We start from the raw sequence: 18,255 nt of genomic DNA, 5'->3' as shown, positions 1-18,255 counted from the left end.
TTGCACCCTTGAGAAAGACTCCTCACAGGAATAATGTGATCACTTCCTGGAATTTTGCTGATTATAATTTCTTTTTTTTTCCTTTTTTTTAATTGGTTGTTCAAAACAGTGCAAAGCTCATGACATATCATCTTTCATACATTTGATTCAAGTGGGTTATGAACTCCCATTTTTACCCCAAATACAAATTGCAGAATCACATCAGTTACACATTCCCATTTTTACATAATGCCATATTAGTAACTGTTATATTCTGCTACCTTTCCTATCCCCTACTATCCCCCCTCCCCTCCCCTCCCATCTTCCCTCTCTACCTAATCTGTTGTTGTTCAGTTCTCTCCCTTGTTCCCCCCCACTTTCCCCTCACAGCCTCTTATATGTGATTTCGTATAACGTTGAGGGTTTCCTTCCGTCTCTATGCAATTTCCCTTCTCTCTCCCTTTCCCTCCCACCACTCGCCTCTGTTTAATGTTAATCTTTTCCTCATGCTCTTCCTCCCTGCTCAGTTCTTAGTTGCTCTCCTTAAATCAAAGAAGACATTTGGCATTTGTTTTTTAAGGATTGGCTAGCTTCACTTAGCATAATCTGCTCTAATGCCATCCATTTCCCTGCAAATTCCATGATTTTGTCATTTTTTAGTGCTGCGTAATACTCCATTGTGTATAAATGCCACTTTTTTTTATCCATTCATCTATTGAAGGGCATCTAGGTTGGTTCCACAGTCTAGCTATTGTGAATTGTGCTGCTATGATCATTGATGTGGCAGTATCCCTATAGTATGCTCTTTTAATGTCCTTAGGGAATAGTCCGAGAAGGGCGATAGCTGGGTCAAATGGTGGTTCCATTCCCAGCTTTCCCAGGAATCTCCATACTGCTTTCCATATTGGCCGCACCAATTTGCAGTCCCACCAGCAATGTACAAGTGTACCCTTTTCCCCATATCCTCGCCAGCACTTGTTGTTGTTTGACTTCATAATGGCTGCCAATCTGCTGATTATAATTTCATCTATTTGGAAAGAACCCAGAAATCTAATCTCAATCAGTGGAATTCAGAACAAATCCCTGGGTGAGGTGAGGCAGTATGTGCTGTTAAGTGGAGCTGTGGTGGGTTTCAGATGGTTAAAGTATTATGGCTTCCTCCATTAAAAAGAACTTCCTTAATAATAACTTACTGAATACCTCAATAAGGTGAAATATTCCCAAATTTGAAATTGAATTCCAATAAAGTGAAAGGTGTCATTGTTTTCTTGGCTGAGAAGGTCATATTGCCATCGGGGCATAAGCAGTAGTATGGAGCAATGGATGCATCAGAGCCTTCTGCAAGGGATGAGCAGCAAGTCAGTGGTGCGCACCAGCTGCCTGGCACTGATGCGCTACTTTTCCATGTTCAAGGACCGAGGACTTTTCACCCAAAATTAATGTTGCAAATACAGTGTTCCAGAGTATTACCAAATAAAGGGCCTTGTTTGAGAGAACCTAAAATGGGTATGTAAGCACTTGAGGAGCCCCAGTGATAGCTGTGCAGCTTTCATTGTTACTGACCTTCCCTAGTGGGATGTGTATTTGTTGAGGGCTCATTAGGTGTGCACTAGGTATCTAGATAAATTTAAATATGCATGGGGACTGCAATTGAGGAATCCATAGTCTGATGAAAGAACATATAAAAGGGGCCTAATGAGCATTCAGCCATAATAGTTGTCAGCTTGACAAATGCCTTAATCCCAGGGCTAAAGAGAAGAGGTTTATTGTCACCAGATTCCCCGAAGATTGATCAATTAGATGTAGACAGCTAGAGCCTAGGGCAGCAAAATAAATCCTCAGGATTGAAATATAACCACAATTCATAGAATACTGCAAACACAACTTATGCCCTAAATGCACTGAACCATTTCTCTGAAACCTCTTTAGAGGTGAGAGAAAATATGATGATGCCCATAATAAGTCTCTCTGCTTCTCTGGAAGGGAACAGCCCACCGTGGATGAACTGGGCAAGGAGGGTCTTCTGTCACCCACACACTGCTGGCCAGAGTGCAGGGGTGTGGATCTGAGTGTGTCTTCATTCCTGCTTTGAAAGGTGAACTGAGAACAAATGGGAGAGCATAAACCAGAAGCTACCAGACTGGACTCAGGTTATGGATCTCTGTTTACTCTGTGCCAGTTTATGGATTTGAGAAAGGCCTTGCTCTTCCCTTAGCCATTTGGCCAGATGTATGTCTGCATGGATGGTGGCAGAGCAAGCCTGGGGCTCTCTAAGCCGAGTGTTAAGATGAGATTTCTACCTCTTTGCAGCTCAGAGGGTGGCTTCTCTGTATTCCTCCCAAGCCGGAAAAGAAAAATCAAACCTAACACCTATCTCCATGAATTGATCACACATTTTTTTTCTACAGATAGAATAGGTATCAGTACTATTTTTTATTTAACTCCTCATCAAACTAAAGGTCTGAGAGAGAAGTAAATTAAGTTGTCTGAAGTTGCAGAATTAACTAGACCAGATGAATAGTATGTATTGTTAGAACTGCATTTTTAGCTCTTTTATTTTCATGTCTCTTCCTTCTCTAATATAATTTGGAATAAATAAATGTCCTTTTATATCTTTTCCTAGAAATGAATGTACTATGTATACCCTGAAAAATACCACAAATTTTCTTTTCTCTCTCTCTCTTTTTTTTTTTTTTTGCTTATATTTTATTGAGTTACATCTGCCTGTATTGGTTGAAATATGCTGTACATTCTTTAGTCAAATTTTGTCACATCTGTGATCCACGGGATACAAATTGGGCTCCCTCCCAGTCTATCTCATTCTAGGAAATTCAGCCATGTCTGTGATGTATTTTTCCCCTAACTTTAGAATGTCAAATTGGCTTGTTGTTCAACGAAATTTGTTCTTGAATCTTTTTAATCTCCCTTGACTGAGGAAGAGGAAGACAGAGTATTTTCATCAGATAAATATGAAGATAAGGAATTTCTTCATAAACATCATTTTTCTCTAAATGAAAATAAAATGTCACCAAGTTTGAACACTATGCAACTGTCTTCAATTGAAAGTTTTTAAAACAAAGAAAGACATCATTAAGACTGGCCCCCAGTGGCAGCACTGACTGGTGGCCTGGAAGCTCACAACTCAGTGACACTGTTGACATGCATTTTGTGGTTGTTGTGTTTAATTTGTTCTAATTAGGTCTATCTGACAGTAGAATGCACTTTGACAAATCGTACATAATGGAGCATGACTTCTCATTCTTCTGGTGGTACACGATGTAGGATCCCACCAGTTGTGTAGTCGTATATGGACATAGGATAATAATGTCTGGTTCATTCTACTGTCCTTCCTACCCCCATACCCCTTCACCTCCCTTCACTTCTCTCTACCTGATCCAAAGTGACTCTCTTCTTCCCTAGCCCCTGCCTTACTGTGAATTAGCATCTGCGTATCAGACAGAACTTTCAGTCTTTGGTTTTTTGAGATTGGCTAATTTTGCTTAGCATGATATTCTCCAGATTCATCCATTTACTGGCAAATGCCATAATTTCATCTTTATTTAAGGCTGAGTAATATTCTATTGTGTTTATATACCACAGTTTCTTTGTCCATTCATCTGTTAAGGGACACCTAGGTTGGTTCCAGAGTTTAGCCATTGTGAGTTGAGCTGCTATAATCATTGATGTGGCTGCCTTACTGTAGTATGCTGATTTTAAATCCTTTGGTTATAAACTGAGGAGTGGGATAGCTGGGTCAAATGGTGGTTCCATTCCAAGTTTTCTGAGGAAACTTCATACCACTTTCCATAGTGTTTGCACCTATTTGCAGTCCCACCAGCAGTATATGAATGTACCTTTTTCCCCATGTCCTTGCCAACATTTATTGTTGCTTATATTCTTGATAACTGCCATTCTGACTAGAGTAAGTTGAAATCTTAGAGTAGTTTTGATTTGCATTTCTCTCATTGCTAGAGATGTTGAATATTTTTTAAAATATTTGTTCATCAATTGCATTTCTTCTTCTGTGAAGTTTTTGTTCAGTTCCTTAGCCCATTTATTGATTGGGTTATTTGGTTTTTGTTGTTGATCTTGTTGTTGTTGTTTGGTGTTAAGTTTTTTGAGTTCTTTATATATCCTGGAGATTAATGCTCTATCTGAAGTGTATGTGGTAAAGATTTTCTCACACTCTGTAGGCTCTCTCTCAAATTATTAACTATTTCCTTTGCTATGAAGAAGCTTATTAATCTGAATTCATTCTATATATTGATTCTTGATTTTACTTCTTGTGCTTTAGGAGTTGTTAAGGAAGTTAGATCCCAATAGAGAAGATTTAGGCCTACTTTTTTTCTATTAGGCACAAGATCTCTGTCTAGTGCCTAAGTCTTTGATCCACTTTGGGTTTGTTTTTGTGCAGGGTGAGAGATAGGGGTTTAATTTCATTTTGTTACATGTAGATTTCCAATTTTCCAAGCACCCTTTGTTGAATAGGCTATCTTTTCCCCAGTGAATGTTTTTGTCACCTTTATCTCATATGAGATAACTGTATTTATGTGGGTTTGTTTCTGTGTTTTCTATTCTGCATCATTGATCTATGTGTTTTTGATCTATGTGTGTTTTGGTGCCAATACCATACTGTTTTTTGTTACTATGACGCTTTGGTATAGTTTAAGGTCTGGTATTGTGATGCCACCTGCTTCACTCTTCTTGCTACGGATTTCTTTGACTATTCTGTGACTCTTAGTTTTCCAAATGAATTTCATGATTGTTTTTTCTAGTTGTATAAAGAATGTCATTGGGATTTTGCATAAAATCTGTATAATGCTTTTGGTAGTATGGCCATTTTGACAATATTAATTCTGCCTATCCAGGAGCATGGGAAGTCTTTCCATCTTCTAAGGTCTTCTTCAGTTTTTTTCTTTAGTGTTCTGTAGTTTTCATTGTAGAGGTCTTTCACCTCTTTTGTAGATTGATTCCCAAATATTTTATTTTGTTGAGGCTATTGTGAATGAAGTAGTTTTTCCTAATTTCTATTTCAGTAGATCCATCACTGATGTAAAGGAACACATTTGATTTTTGGTTGTTGCTGAATTCATATATTAATTCTAGAATTTTCTCTGATGGAATTTTTGGGGTCTTCTAAATATAGAATCATATCGTTGGCAAATAGTGATAGTTTGAGTTCTTTTTTTCCAATTTATATCCCTTTAATTTCTTTCACCTATCTAATTGCTCTGGCTAGAGTTTCAAGGACAATGTTGAATAGAAGTGGTGAAAGAGGGCATCCTTGTCTTGTTCCAGTTTTTAAAGGGAATGCTTTCAGGTTTTCTCCATTTAGAATGATATGTGCTTTGGGTTTAGCATATATAGCTAAACCTAATGTTGAGATATTTTCCTACTATCTTTAGTTTTTTGAGTGTTTTGAACAAGAAGGGGTGCTATATTTTGTGAAATACCTTTTCTGCATCTATTGAGATGATTATATGGTTTTTGTCTTTAAGCCTATTAATGTGATGAATTACATTTATTGATTTTTGTATGCTGAACCAACCTTGCATCCCTGTAATGAGCCTTATTTGATCGTGATGCACTATCTTTTAAATATGTTTTTGTCTGCGATTTGCCAGAATTTTGTTGAGAAGTTTTGCATCTGTGTTCTTCAGTGACACTGGTCTGAAGTTTTCTTTCCTTGATGTTTCTTTGTCTGGTTTTGGTATCAGGGTGATATTAACTTCATAGAATGAATTTGGAAGGGTTCTCTCCTTTTCTATTTCATGGAATAATTTGAGCAGTTTTCTCCTTTGAGGGTCTTGTAGAACTCTGCTTGAGAGTCCATCTGGTCATGGGCTTTTGGAGATTGGTAGGCTTTGGATGGTGTTTTCTGTTTCATTACTTGTAATTCATCTGTTTAAATTATGTATATCCTCCTGATTCAGTTTGGGTAGCTTATATGTCTGTAGAATGTTGTCGATGTCTTCAAGATTTTCTATTTTATTGGAATATAAATTTTCAAAATAGTTTCTAATTATCTTCTGTATTTCATTAGTGTCCATTGTGATATTTCCTTTTCCATCATATATTTTAGTAATTTGCATTTTCTCTCTTTGTTCGTGGGGCAAGGGGCTGATCAATTTTATGATGACATGTATTCTTAATGCTCGAGAAATCTGTGTAATGATCCAGCCCCACTAACCCAGAACCTCACTTGTCTCACTTGTGGTCAGGGCACCTTGAGGCTGGAAAGGTTCACGTGTGCCCAAGACAACTAATGCTACATTAGTGGCAGGGCCACAAACTGATTATCTAGAATCAACACCAAGCACTCATCTTTCTTTCTGTGCATGAGGGACACAGTAGTATCTCCCTATAGCATTCTACCTCAGGGAATGCATGATCTGTTGTCTGCCAACATGTCTAGTGTGATTCCTGCTTTGTACGTTCTGTGTCTTCTTCTTGCAATGTCCCCTGTCCCCATTTGTCTTCCTTGAAAGCATTTATTAGTATTTCAAGCCAGATTATCACCCCTACTAGGGCTCCTTCTCCCACCTACCCACCACCACACCACCTTCCATCAGTTTCTGTCTTTCCTGCTACATCTGTTCACTTACTGATTCATTCAGCAGCTAGTGGCACCAGGCATTGAGGTGAACAAAAGTTCTCTACCAGTGACCATGACCGAGGAACTCCCTGCCCACGTGGAGCTTGTGGTCTGTTGGGGAAGGCATCCACTGAAAACAGCAGACCCAGAGGTGCTTGTGTGGTTACAACTGGGATGACTGTTGTGATGAAAACAGCGAGTGTCCCTGGCCCCCAAAGAACCTGGTGGAGGAACAAACGAACCTTCATGTTGTCATGTTCCAATTTGCACATCAGTCTTCTGGGAGAGGCTGAGCTCTCCTTGATTCTCCCCAACTCTGTTTCCCTTTCTCTGTGAGCACCTTGGGCTCATGAATAAGGAGAAGGCAGGGAGGTTGGCCTCTTCTCTCATCTGACCCCGCATCAAGGATGAAGAGCCTCTCATCCTGGTGGCTGCTGAGGCTTTTGGAGCTCTGTGCAAGTATCTGGAAGTCCACCAGAGTGAGGAAGGAGGCTTTGGTCAGGCAGAAGGTGTGATCCTGGGGTGTGAAAACTATGTCACCTTCAGATCCCTGGTGGGGGCTGTCCTCAGATAACCTCAATGTGGGGCAGGGAGGTGGATCTTTAGGATCTAGGAACAGGGGCAATGACCTGATCTGAGAGTATTTATACGTACACTCTTCATTCTTCTTAGGATGATTCGATAAGAGTGTATTGCATTCTCTTTAGAAGTGTCTTTAGAAAGACATGAATACATCTATAGAAAGCTTATACCCAAAAGACTTAAAATCAACATACTATAGTGATGCAGCCACATCAATGTTTATAGCATCTCACAATAGCCAAGCTATGGAACCAACCTTGGTACCCTTCAACAGATGAATGGATAAAGAAAATGTGGTATACATACACAATGGAATATTACTCAGCTATAAAGAAGAATGAAATTATGGCATTTGCCAGAAAATGAATCTAACTGGAGACTGTCATGCTAAGTGAAATAAGCCAGTCTCAAAAAACCAAAGGCAGACTGTTCCCTCTGATATGTGGATGCTAACCCATAACAAGGGAGGGTAAGTAGGTGAAGTATAGAAGTTCATCAGATTAGACAAAAAGTAATAAAGGGAAGGGAGAGTGGATGGGAATTGGAAAGACAGCAAAATGAATCAGTCATAACTTTCCTATGCTCATATATAAATACACAACCAGTGTAACTGCACATCATATACAACCACAGGAATGAGATGCTAAATAGAATGGGTTGCACTCCATGTATGTATACAATGTCAAAATACACCCTATTGTCATATATATCTAAAAACAACAAATGCAAAAAAGACAAATAAGATTGACAAACCCTCAGCCAAACTAATCAAAGGCTATAGAAGAGCCAAATCAACAAAATTAGAGATGAAAAAGAACACATAAGCACACACTTCTGAAATCCAGAGGATCATTAGAAACTTTTGAAAATTTTTACTCCAATAAAATAGAAGTATTGACAAATTTCTAGTCACATATGACCTGCCCAGAGTGAATCAGGAAGACATAGAAAACATGAACAAACCAATATCAAGTAATGAAATTGAAACAGCAATTAAAAACCTTCCAACAAAGAAAAGCCCAAGTCCACATAGATTCTCAGCTGAGTTTTGCCAGACTGTTAAAGTGTAACTAATTCCAGTCCTCCTCAAAGTATTCCATGAAATTGAAAGGGAAGGAAGACTGTCCAAATACATTCTATGAAGCCAGTATAACCATGATACCAAAAGCAAAGTCATACCAAGGAAAGAGAACTACAGAACAATATCCCTGATGAACATAAATGCAAAAATCCTTGATAAAATCATAACAAACCACATCCAAAAACACATTAAGAAGATAATACATCATGATCAAGTGGTTTTCATCCCAGGGATGCAAGATTGGTTCAACATGTTCAGATCAATAAATGTAATTCACCACACAAATAGAATTAAGAAGAAGAATCAGATGATCATCTCAATAGATGCAGAAAAGGACTTTGATAAAATGCAGCATCCATTTATGTGAAAAACACTAGAAAAGTCGGTGATACAAGGAACTTACTTCAACATTGTAAAGGCTATGTACAACAAACTCAAAACCAACATCATACTGAACAGAGAAAAAGTGAATGCATTTCCTCTAAAAACAGGAACAAGAAAAGCAGTGTGGAGATTGCTCAAAAAACTTGGAATGGAACCACTATATGATCCAGATATCCTACTTCATGGTGCTTTTCCAGAAGAACTAATAAAAGCAGACTAGAGCAACATACCCTCAATGTTTATGGCAGAACAATTCACAGTAGCCAAATTATAGAATCATCCCATATGCCCCTCAGTATTAGGATTAAGAAACTGTGGCGTGTGCACAGTGGTTCTTTACTTAACCAATAAAGAATAATGAAATTATGACCTTTGCCGATAAATGGACAGAAATAGAAAATATCACGCCAAGTGGAGTAAGTGAGTCTCAGAAAATCAAGGGTCAAATCTTTTCTCTCATACATAAAACTAAAGCAAAATAAAGAAACATTGGAGGGCAGGATTTAAAAAAAAAAAAGGTATTTTAGCTTTTGGAAAGAGCCAAGAGAAGTAATCAGCTATTGTAAAAACTAAAAATGCACCTATACAATGAGAATATGAGTGAACTGTTCAACCATCAGCTCAGAGTTAATGAGGACCACATGATAAGACACTCACTCTCAGATATTTTTAATGTTAGCAAGAAATACCTGCACTTGATGTCGTAGGATTATTATTAAGACGTTTATTGTTTATTAAATTACATCCCTTAAGTTCTTGAACTGAAATTTACTTTGTAAGTTTTAAGTATAATCTAAATTACAAAGGTAATTTGCAGCTTTTAAATAAAATGAACTTGCTCTTCTTTTTATTTTACCATTTTTTTTTTTCGTCAATTTTGGTAGAACCTTAGAAATGTAACATTTCTTTTGTATCCACTTGAGTTGAAAACTTGTGATATAATTTATATATTTTCATTTTTCTTCTAAAGGGAATGGTTTGTTTAAATAAAAATGAGATCATTACTAATGGAACTATTAATTATTTAAGGTAAACTGTCCAAAATATATGGAATTGCTCATAGAAATTTTATTACTCTATACTGTTATAGTTAGAAAAACAGACTTTAATAAAATCCAGATGACAAATAGCCAGGATCTTTAACATCTTTTACTTTGCATACTTAAAGCATTTGTAATTTCCATTAGGAAGTTTTATTTATATTTATGAAATTCTTTTATTTATTCTTTTTCAATTATTAAAAGAATTACACTATTTTAACTGTTTATATTTATAGGAAACATTTAATCTTGTAAAATGGAAAGTTCTATTTGGTTTTCTTCTTAGACTTAAAAAAAATAATAAAATCAATAAATTTAAGGCCTGTTTTAAATAGAACTCTCTTCAAATGCATCTATCTATATCATATATGCACATTGAAATATAAATGGTTTTTTTACAGTTTTCATTACAACATATTATTGTACCAAAGAAATTTTAATTAAAAATCTATAAAAATTAATTTATACATTATGCAAATTTTAATTCTATAACGATTAAGAAAAATCTTTACGAATATTGGAAAAAGAGCGTTTGTCAATTTAATGAAATTTTGTAATGATTTTTTTATTACAAAAAAATATGTGGAATAGATGCTTAAATACTTGATTTATTGGCTTCATTTGAGAGGTGGTAAAGAAATTTGGGGGTCCTGCAGTCCGGCTGCAGCAAAATAACCGGGGGGTGATGAGCAACTTGTGTAGAATTGAAACAGCAGGAGTGGGAGCTGTTTATTGTAGGACAGGAGGGGTATTTATACATTCCACACAGCTTATCTTAATTAGCCTAAACTAGATACAGCAGTCAACCAATAAGGAATCTCCACACTTAATGGCTCGCTGGCGTTACTTCACAAACCACTCCCCCTGGCAAAATGTCAGGCGTCATCTTGACTTGTTTACAGACTCTAACATGGGGGCTCCATGGAGTCCTCCACATAGGTATTCTAAATTTTACCATCAGTATCCCTATACCTTTTCCCAGTGTGTGTGTGTGTGTGTGTGTTTTTTTTTCTAAAAGTGTTCTCTTTTGGAGAGGGGACATAATTAAATTCCCTTTGGTGCCTGTGTGCTGCAGTCTACCCAGCAGCTTTGCTCCCTGGACTGTCCCAAGGTTCCTGCAGGGACAAGGAATCTGAAAAGGCCAGAACCAAGAAGCAGGCTTGCCTGCCGCAGCGCCCACTCAGAGCAAGCAGCAGGGGACCACACTGTGCCAACATCAGATGTTCCTGGTGGCAGGCGTGTGTCGGGCTGCTGTGGGTGATTGGGCAGGCCAGCTGTCCCAGCCTGGGGCTTTGTGTGACAAACTCAGCTCGCTGGTCAGAAGGTTCACGGGCTGGGATTTATTCGCTCCTTCACTGAGAACTGAAATTGGAAGAGGTGGTTAACTGCTGACCTAAGTGGAATTAAACCAAAATTGATTTGTCCTTCGCTGTTTTGTGTTTCAGAGACTGGAGCACAAGGAAGTGTTAGTGGGCTTGCTGTTCCTGGTGTTCCCGTTCATTCCAGCCAGCAACCTCTTCTTCAGGGTGGGTTTTGTGGTGGCCGAGAGAGTCCTTTACACGCCTAGGTAATTATCACAGCAGTTTGCTCTTTACCAGACCCGCCCTCCCGCCCTCCTCAGCCAACAGAGAGACCATCCTTGGAGTGATGAGAGTTAGGTCCTCAAGCAGCTCAGACTTTAATACCTCAGGCTTCAGACAGCCACACAGAAGGCGGGTGGGACCGTGCCGGTGACATTCACTCTAGTTCTGGGTGACTCTCTGCCCATTACAACTTCACAGTTAAACTGGAATACTGACTTCTGTTCATTTAGGATGTTAGCTGCAGTTGCTTACCATACCGTCTTGTCCAAATGTTTTGTTAAATATGATTATTATAAATTTTCAGAAATATTTGTTGATTTGCATAAAATTATTATGTTTATAATCTTCTGCCTTGCCCTCTTTTTTTCTTTAATTTAAAAGTGGGAATAATCTCAAGAAAACTTATCCTCAAGAAAATCCCTATGAAGCTGGGCTTGGTGGCACACGCTTGTAATCCCAGTGGCTCAGGAGGCTGAGGCAGGAGGGTTGCGAGTTCATAGCCAGCCTCAGCAACTTAGTGAGGCACTTAGCAACTCAGCAAGACCCTGTCTATAAATAAAATATGAAAAAGGGCTGGGGATGTGGCTCAGTAGTTGAGCACCCCTGGGTTCAATCCTAAGTATCAAAAAAGAAAAAAATTGTGTGAAATAAAAGTGATTTAAAAATTATAAAGGATATTCATATATGTGTGCATATATAATGGACTTAGCTCTGAGCATGTGTGAACTGTGCTGAAGCTGGTCTGCTCTCTTAACAATCAAATGTCATTGTTCCAAGACCACTTTTCTTTTCAGATGCCCAGAAATATCACTGAAGCAGGAGATAGGCTTAGTTTTGCCATTTACCAGTTGTGTGACCTTGAGCGACACATGATGTTTTTCTGTACCAGATTTTCTCATTTCTAAAATTGAGATTTTAGTAAACTCTATAAATTTAGTATTTTGGTCTACAATGTTGTCTTTTTGAATAGTAGTTCATTTTTATAAAAGTTTAATAATAACTTCTATAAATTCTATAAGAATGGATTTTTCTAAAAGGCAATATAATCCAAAATATTTTAAGAAAATCATTATTTTTGTTTATGCTATTTCACTAGGAATTTTAAAACACTTTTAATTAGAAATGAGATTTATAATCTCCAATTCTCCCAAACCAAAACTATAGCTTTCCTAAGTTTATGCTTATGCAGCATTATGTTTAAACTTGGCTAGGGCTTGGCCAAGGGTAACCTTTACTTTGTTTTAGATATCCTAGAACAATTTGAAAAGGAAGTTGTTGCTTGATACATATTATTTGATACAAATATACAGCACAATTCTTGGTAGTTTGTGTTACTTACAGCTAAGAGGCTTTTGGGAAGTTGTCTTACTAATTTATAGAAGGGCAAAAGGCAACATCAATCTGTGTAATTTTTTTAATCCCTTTCGTGGTACTAAGGGTTGAACCCAGGTCCTTGCTCATGGTAGGCAAATACTCTACTATTGAGCTAAACCTCCAGCTCTTTTTAAATTTTGTTTTAAGACAGGATCTCCCTCAATTGCTGAGGCTGGCCTCAAATTTGTAATCCTCCTGCCTCAGCCTCCCCAGAAGCTGGGATTACAGACATGTGCCACTGTGCCCAGCCGTAATGTTTTTGCTTAGGTCAGGTGAAAGTATCTTTAGTCAGCTTTTTTTCTATAGTACTGATGCCTCCAGGTTCTTCATTTAACAGAGCTTATAGAATATTTTTTATCATAAATGATGTAGCAGGATCTGAGGCTACAAAAAAAAGTAATTGCAGTATCTGCCTTGAAAGAGTTCATTAACTGTTGACTGACAAAATGGAGTATTTCATAAGACTTAATATTCTTTACAATACTATTCTGCTCTTTAATGCCATTTTACCATTAATTGTATTCAAAGATTTATTGAGCTTTTATCAAATTTCAGTCTCCATGCTAAGGATGTTGTCATCATGTCCATTGATTCATGCTGTATCTAGCGGTTCACTGCCTGCCGCATCAAGTGGGAGGGCCTGCCTTCAGATTCCTACTTCAATATCAATGTGATTTCTCCCAGCTTCAGTTTCTTGATTATATAAAATAGGGATAATAGCAACACACAAGTCAACGGGATACTGTGATCATTAAATGAGATGACCGTATACAGAACTTAGGGAGTGTTTGGCATTGTACGTGGCCAATGAATATTAAGTAGTAGTGTTGTTGATAAAAGCCTGTACCATGATCATTATGTTACAGAAATGGCTTTGAGAGGGTTAATCACTCACTCAAGGTGATACAGCTAGTACGTAGCAGAGCTGGAATGCAGATACTCTCTCCTGACTCTTGACTCACCTTGCAGACCTTATTTCATTTTGATAGAAAGAAAAAGAAGAAAATGGAAACATAATAAAGCAATTTCAGTTCAACTCCATTTAAGTGAGAGAGACTTGGTATGGCCAAGAATCCTGAGATCTGAATCCTCAGGAATTTGGGGTTCTGGGTGGCAGAGAATGACAAGTGCAAGCAACTGCTTTCTGAGTCCAGACCCAGGAGATCATTGGTGGAGGGAGAAGGAAGGCTCTCATGTTATGGAAGCCTCTAGTGGCACCATCAGTAATTTGTGGGGTGTTTTCATTAAAGTCAGAGCTTTCTCTGGCCCAGGCAGGTATGTCCTCCACACACCGCCCAGCTCATGCCAGCTTCGGCTCTTCACATTTGCCATGTCTCAGTGGCCCCTTCCTGTGGTACTCTGTATTTGTCTAGAAATAAAATGCTCATTTTTCCTAGGAATAATCTGACTTGGGTTACAATAAAATCGTTGCATATGAAGAAAGCATCAGTTTAGCCAAGAGCAAGTTCCTGCCTTTGGGAACCAATTTGGATTTGCTTCATTTGGCAAACTCAGTGAAGAGGCATCCAAAAACAAATTCAGTGAGCTAGCCTGCATTAAGAAGATGACTGTCCTTTTCTGTCCAAGTTCCTGCATCCATGTATTGCAGCGTTGTTGCCAAGCTGTCATTTCTGAGGGTTTCTCTTTGCTGCCCTGTGACTTCTGGAGTCACATGCCCGTCATTACCGTGCCCATGGTGACTGCTGCCTCTTGCAGTGGTGTAGTCTCAGCAGATGTCCAAGCCATGTGATCAAGGAGGTGGAGGTGCTTTCCTGCTTCTGAAGGATGACCCTAGGTGACCCAGGTCATTCCACTGGGTCTGCAGTCCTGACCACTTTTAAGAGTGTAACCTGGATTTTGGAAACTTGGGGTGAGAGGAAGCCTAGGGATATTTCAATGGGATGTCACATCTCTAAGGAATCCCAACCTTTCCACAGTCATTGTTGTAACTAAACTAGCAAGGGAGCATCTTTACTTAGGCACTGGATTCCTTTTTATCTATTGTGTTATGCAAGTCAAGTGGCCTAGATTGTCAGTCATTGAAGCCCTTGTGAACACACTGCTGTAGCTTCAGGTTTTCTAATGACTTCACCAGAACCATTTTGTAAATATTGAGCTATCTTGAAAAATGACAGACTTTTTCACAAACAGATTTTACCTAACAGTGACCAGCTGCTCTGTCTTAGTGGAGAATAGTAGATAGCACTGGATAATACTTGCTTCATTTAATAAACCTGAAGATAGAATTTGACCATGATGCAGAATATCTCCTAAACCAAACTGTTTCTTCTTTCCTTATTATTTTTTTTTCTAGTTCTGGGGACCAAATCCAGGGCCTTGTGCATGCTAGGCAAGTGCTTGAATCACTGAGCTGTACCCCCAGCCTTCAACCTTTTACACAATTAGAAATCTTCTCTGCACAAATCTCCTTCTGTTGTTGACCTTGACATGAAACAGCCACTTTCTACATCATTAGTACCCAGGCTCTTTGAGGAAAATATATATGATGTCCTCACTGACATTCCTGAAAATGCAGGTCATCTTTATGCAGAAATTATGTGTTGGCTCACAAACTTTAGGGAACAATAGGAATATGAACCAAAAGCTCAGCATGGAGATGTGGCTCAGTGGTAGTGTGTGTGCTTGCTATGTGCAAGGCCCTCAGTTTAATTCCCAGCACCAGGGGGAAAAAAAGAGGGAAAAAAAGGTGAATTTTGTCTCGTTATATGTTCGTTTCAAGTTATTATGAAGCCAAATCCTGGCCTCTGGCCTAAGGCGCTCATACCTGACTGTCACCGAAGTCATATCCAGCCTTACTAAAGCCTGGGTAAATCCCCTCAGTCCCAGGAGGCTTATGTGGCCATTCTACAAGAAGGGTCTAGTCTGAGTCAGAGTGACAGTCTCTTCCACCCCCGACCTTTATTCCTAACTAGGAACAAACCCCTTAAATCTTCTGGCTTCTCTTCTTCCTCCAGCCTAACCCAGAAAATACCTAAAATATAATCCTCCTCTCATTTGCACTTGGAAATCTGTGGATAAAAAGGACAGAAACCAGCTATTTGCCTGGCACTCCCTGGTGTTTAGGGTCAGAGTTTTTACATCAAAATAAATTGGAATAATATTTTCTTTTGGTGATAAATGCCCACTTTGTGGATGCCCTTTTTGAATAGGCAAGAGAATTGGAGGTTGAAATCATTCTTAAACAGATTTTGCTCTCTGATTCTGATCCCAAGAGAAGCATATAATTTTATGGCTATCTTTTCTATATTTTGTACAAACTGCACTAGAAAACTCCAAAGGACCGAAATTTCTGGAAATTGATGAAGCAGAAATAGTTGATGAAAGCTTTCAAATAAAGTTATAGAAAGTATTTGAATATTCACCCACATGCCAGATTCAGGATGATTTATTCACTTTAGTGCCAAAGAGCAAATTCCTTAGCTACTTTAGGAAAACTTCAATGAGTAGAGAAGGGAAAGGAGTAGACAGGAATTGAAGGTAGAGAAATATTTGGGGGATAGACCCAATCAAGAATTACTGAGGCTACACAAGAAGTTGGATGGCATGAATCTGAGGGGGGAAAAAGAAAAAGTAAAAAGTGTCCCATACTCTTAGACAGGGATGCCATTTGTATTGTATATCCCCTGAGCTTATGGACATAGTAGACAAGGAGGAAGGGTGAGCCCCACTCATTTTTAAGTTTGAGAAATCTCTTTAAAATCTTACCTATCAACTCAAAGTGAAATTTTTAAAATTTTACACAAGTAGCTATTCAAACAGTACTGCAGTATCTGTTTTTCAGAGGGGAAAACGAGAAGGTTGATCTCTGAAGTCACTCTACCTCTGTCATCTGATGGTCTGGCCCTTCCACGTCCATTTATCTATACACGTGTTCCTTCAGAGCTGCTGGACGAGGGTCATGATTATTTGAAGTGAATCTAAATTTGGCCCAATAAGAGTATCCACAGGGAAATCTCAGAAACTCACTTGAGCAAATCCAGAGCAAGAAGGTTGAAATGGGAACCAGTGCAGCCCAGTGCCACCCACGGCCAAGCAGTCTCGGGAGTCATTGAATGGGTGAGGCGACTAGTTTTCTAAGATACCAGGTGGATAGTTCCCGAATGCTCTGTAGTTTCCAAATGCTGATTAAAGCTGCCTGATAGTTTTCACTGTTTGAGGCTAAACTGGGGAGGGGAGTGAAAGGAGAAAGGAAGTCAGTGCAGGGAGTTTTTCATAAAGTTAGAAATTTGTGAGATTTTATCCTTTCTGTGTCCTCAGTCTCCTTGTCAGCAGAGCATAGACAGTCCTTTGGCCGTCACTCTTCTCCCACCCACCCCACTTCTTTAGAAGTATTTACTGGTTTTAGAAATCTCAAACTGCTATATCCTCAGTGCTACATGATCTTTAAGGTCCCTTACAGCTGCAAATTTCAAGCTTCCTATGTCTCAGATAACTATGAAATACCTTGATTTTCCTCTTAGGCCTTATGTACTGTTTTTTGTTTGTTTGTTTGTGGGTTGCTTTTTTATTTTTTATTTTTTTCCCTTTTCACACATCCTGGCGTGTCTGCCTGTGTCTGCTCAGAATCCCCAGGAGAGATCCAATGGGGGAAGGCAGACAGCGCCCTGGGTAAAGCAGGAAAGGGAGGAAGTCCATGTGCCGTGAGGTCAGGCTCTCTGCAGGGCCTGGCAGTGGTACAAGGAAGCATCAGGAAGTGTTGGTGTGGGCTCTGCTGTGAGGGAATGGGCAGCAGGAGCTAGTGAAGCTTAGAAATTCATGTAGGCAAGCAGCAAGAGGAATGGGTGTTGGGAGGAAAGGGGGCCCTGTCACTTAGAAAAGTCACATGAGCACTGCCAGCCCATGCTCTACACGAGATGATGGCACAGGCAGCCAGCAGGACACAAGGCAGCCGTGAGACTGGGTTAGGTGTTTGCCTGTCCACGTGAAGTCCAGTGAGATTCGCAAAGTGGACTGAAGCCTAGTATCTCAGCAGGAGCTTGAAGTCAGGGTGGTACATAGGCTGGGGTCTAAGGCCATGACTGGTAAGGATGAGACAAAGTTGAGCCACAGGTAATACATCACTAGATTTTGTAGAGACCAGGTCACAAGAATGGTAGAAAGTCCCGGAACTAGGCAAGGCTAGGTATTCAGAGATTCACCTTTTAAGGTTCATTGTTTGACATTCTCATAGTACCGTACGTTAGTGGGTCAGACAAAGCAAGGTGGGCTTATTAATGGGCCACTTAACTAAAAACCTAGAAAGTGGATTAAAGATTTTATGGTCATGAAGTCGGGCACACCTGGCCTCTGAGAATATGTGTGTATAGATGTAAGAAAATGTAAATGCTGACTAAATTTCCCAAATTCGCTGAATTATTCATTAGCTTTGGCTATGAAACCATTTTTTTAGGAATTTCAATCATGGTTATCTTAAAACAAAAAGGTTCTTTTGTCCTAACAAGAATGAGGAAACATAAAGGAGAAATGCTGTGTATAGGTACACTGGTAAACCGTAAAGTCAGGTCACCATAGGATCTGAAGAGAAAGAGAAAAATGAAGGTTATTGATACTCTTGGTGGAAGATTAGTGGGAAAATCCAAAATTTGAATAATGAAAAGAAGAAATCTTTTTTACCTT

General features: G+C 39.0%; 1 protein-coding gene across 1 annotated transcript in view; it reads left to right on the top strand.

Moving 5' to 3' along the window:
* The window catches only part of Tmtc1 (transmembrane O-mannosyltransferase targeting cadherins 1), a 254,420-nt gene that overhangs the window by 157,533 nt on the left and 78,632 nt on the right, over window positions 1-18,255 (top strand). The window contains exon 9 of the mRNA XM_076854245.1: window positions 11,107-11,228. Coding sequence (XP_076710360.1) covers window positions 11,107-11,228 — 122 coding nt within the window. The remainder of the gene's footprint in view (window positions 1-11,106; window positions 11,229-18,255) is intronic.

Source organism: Callospermophilus lateralis, chromosome 4 (assembly GCF_048772815.1).
Source record: "Callospermophilus lateralis isolate mCalLat2 chromosome 4, mCalLat2.hap1, whole genome shotgun sequence".
Classification (NCBI taxonomy): Eukaryota; Metazoa; Chordata; class Mammalia; order Rodentia; family Sciuridae; genus Callospermophilus; species Callospermophilus lateralis.
Note: the sequence above shows the minus strand (reverse complement) of the source record. Positions and strands in the feature narration are given on the sequence as shown.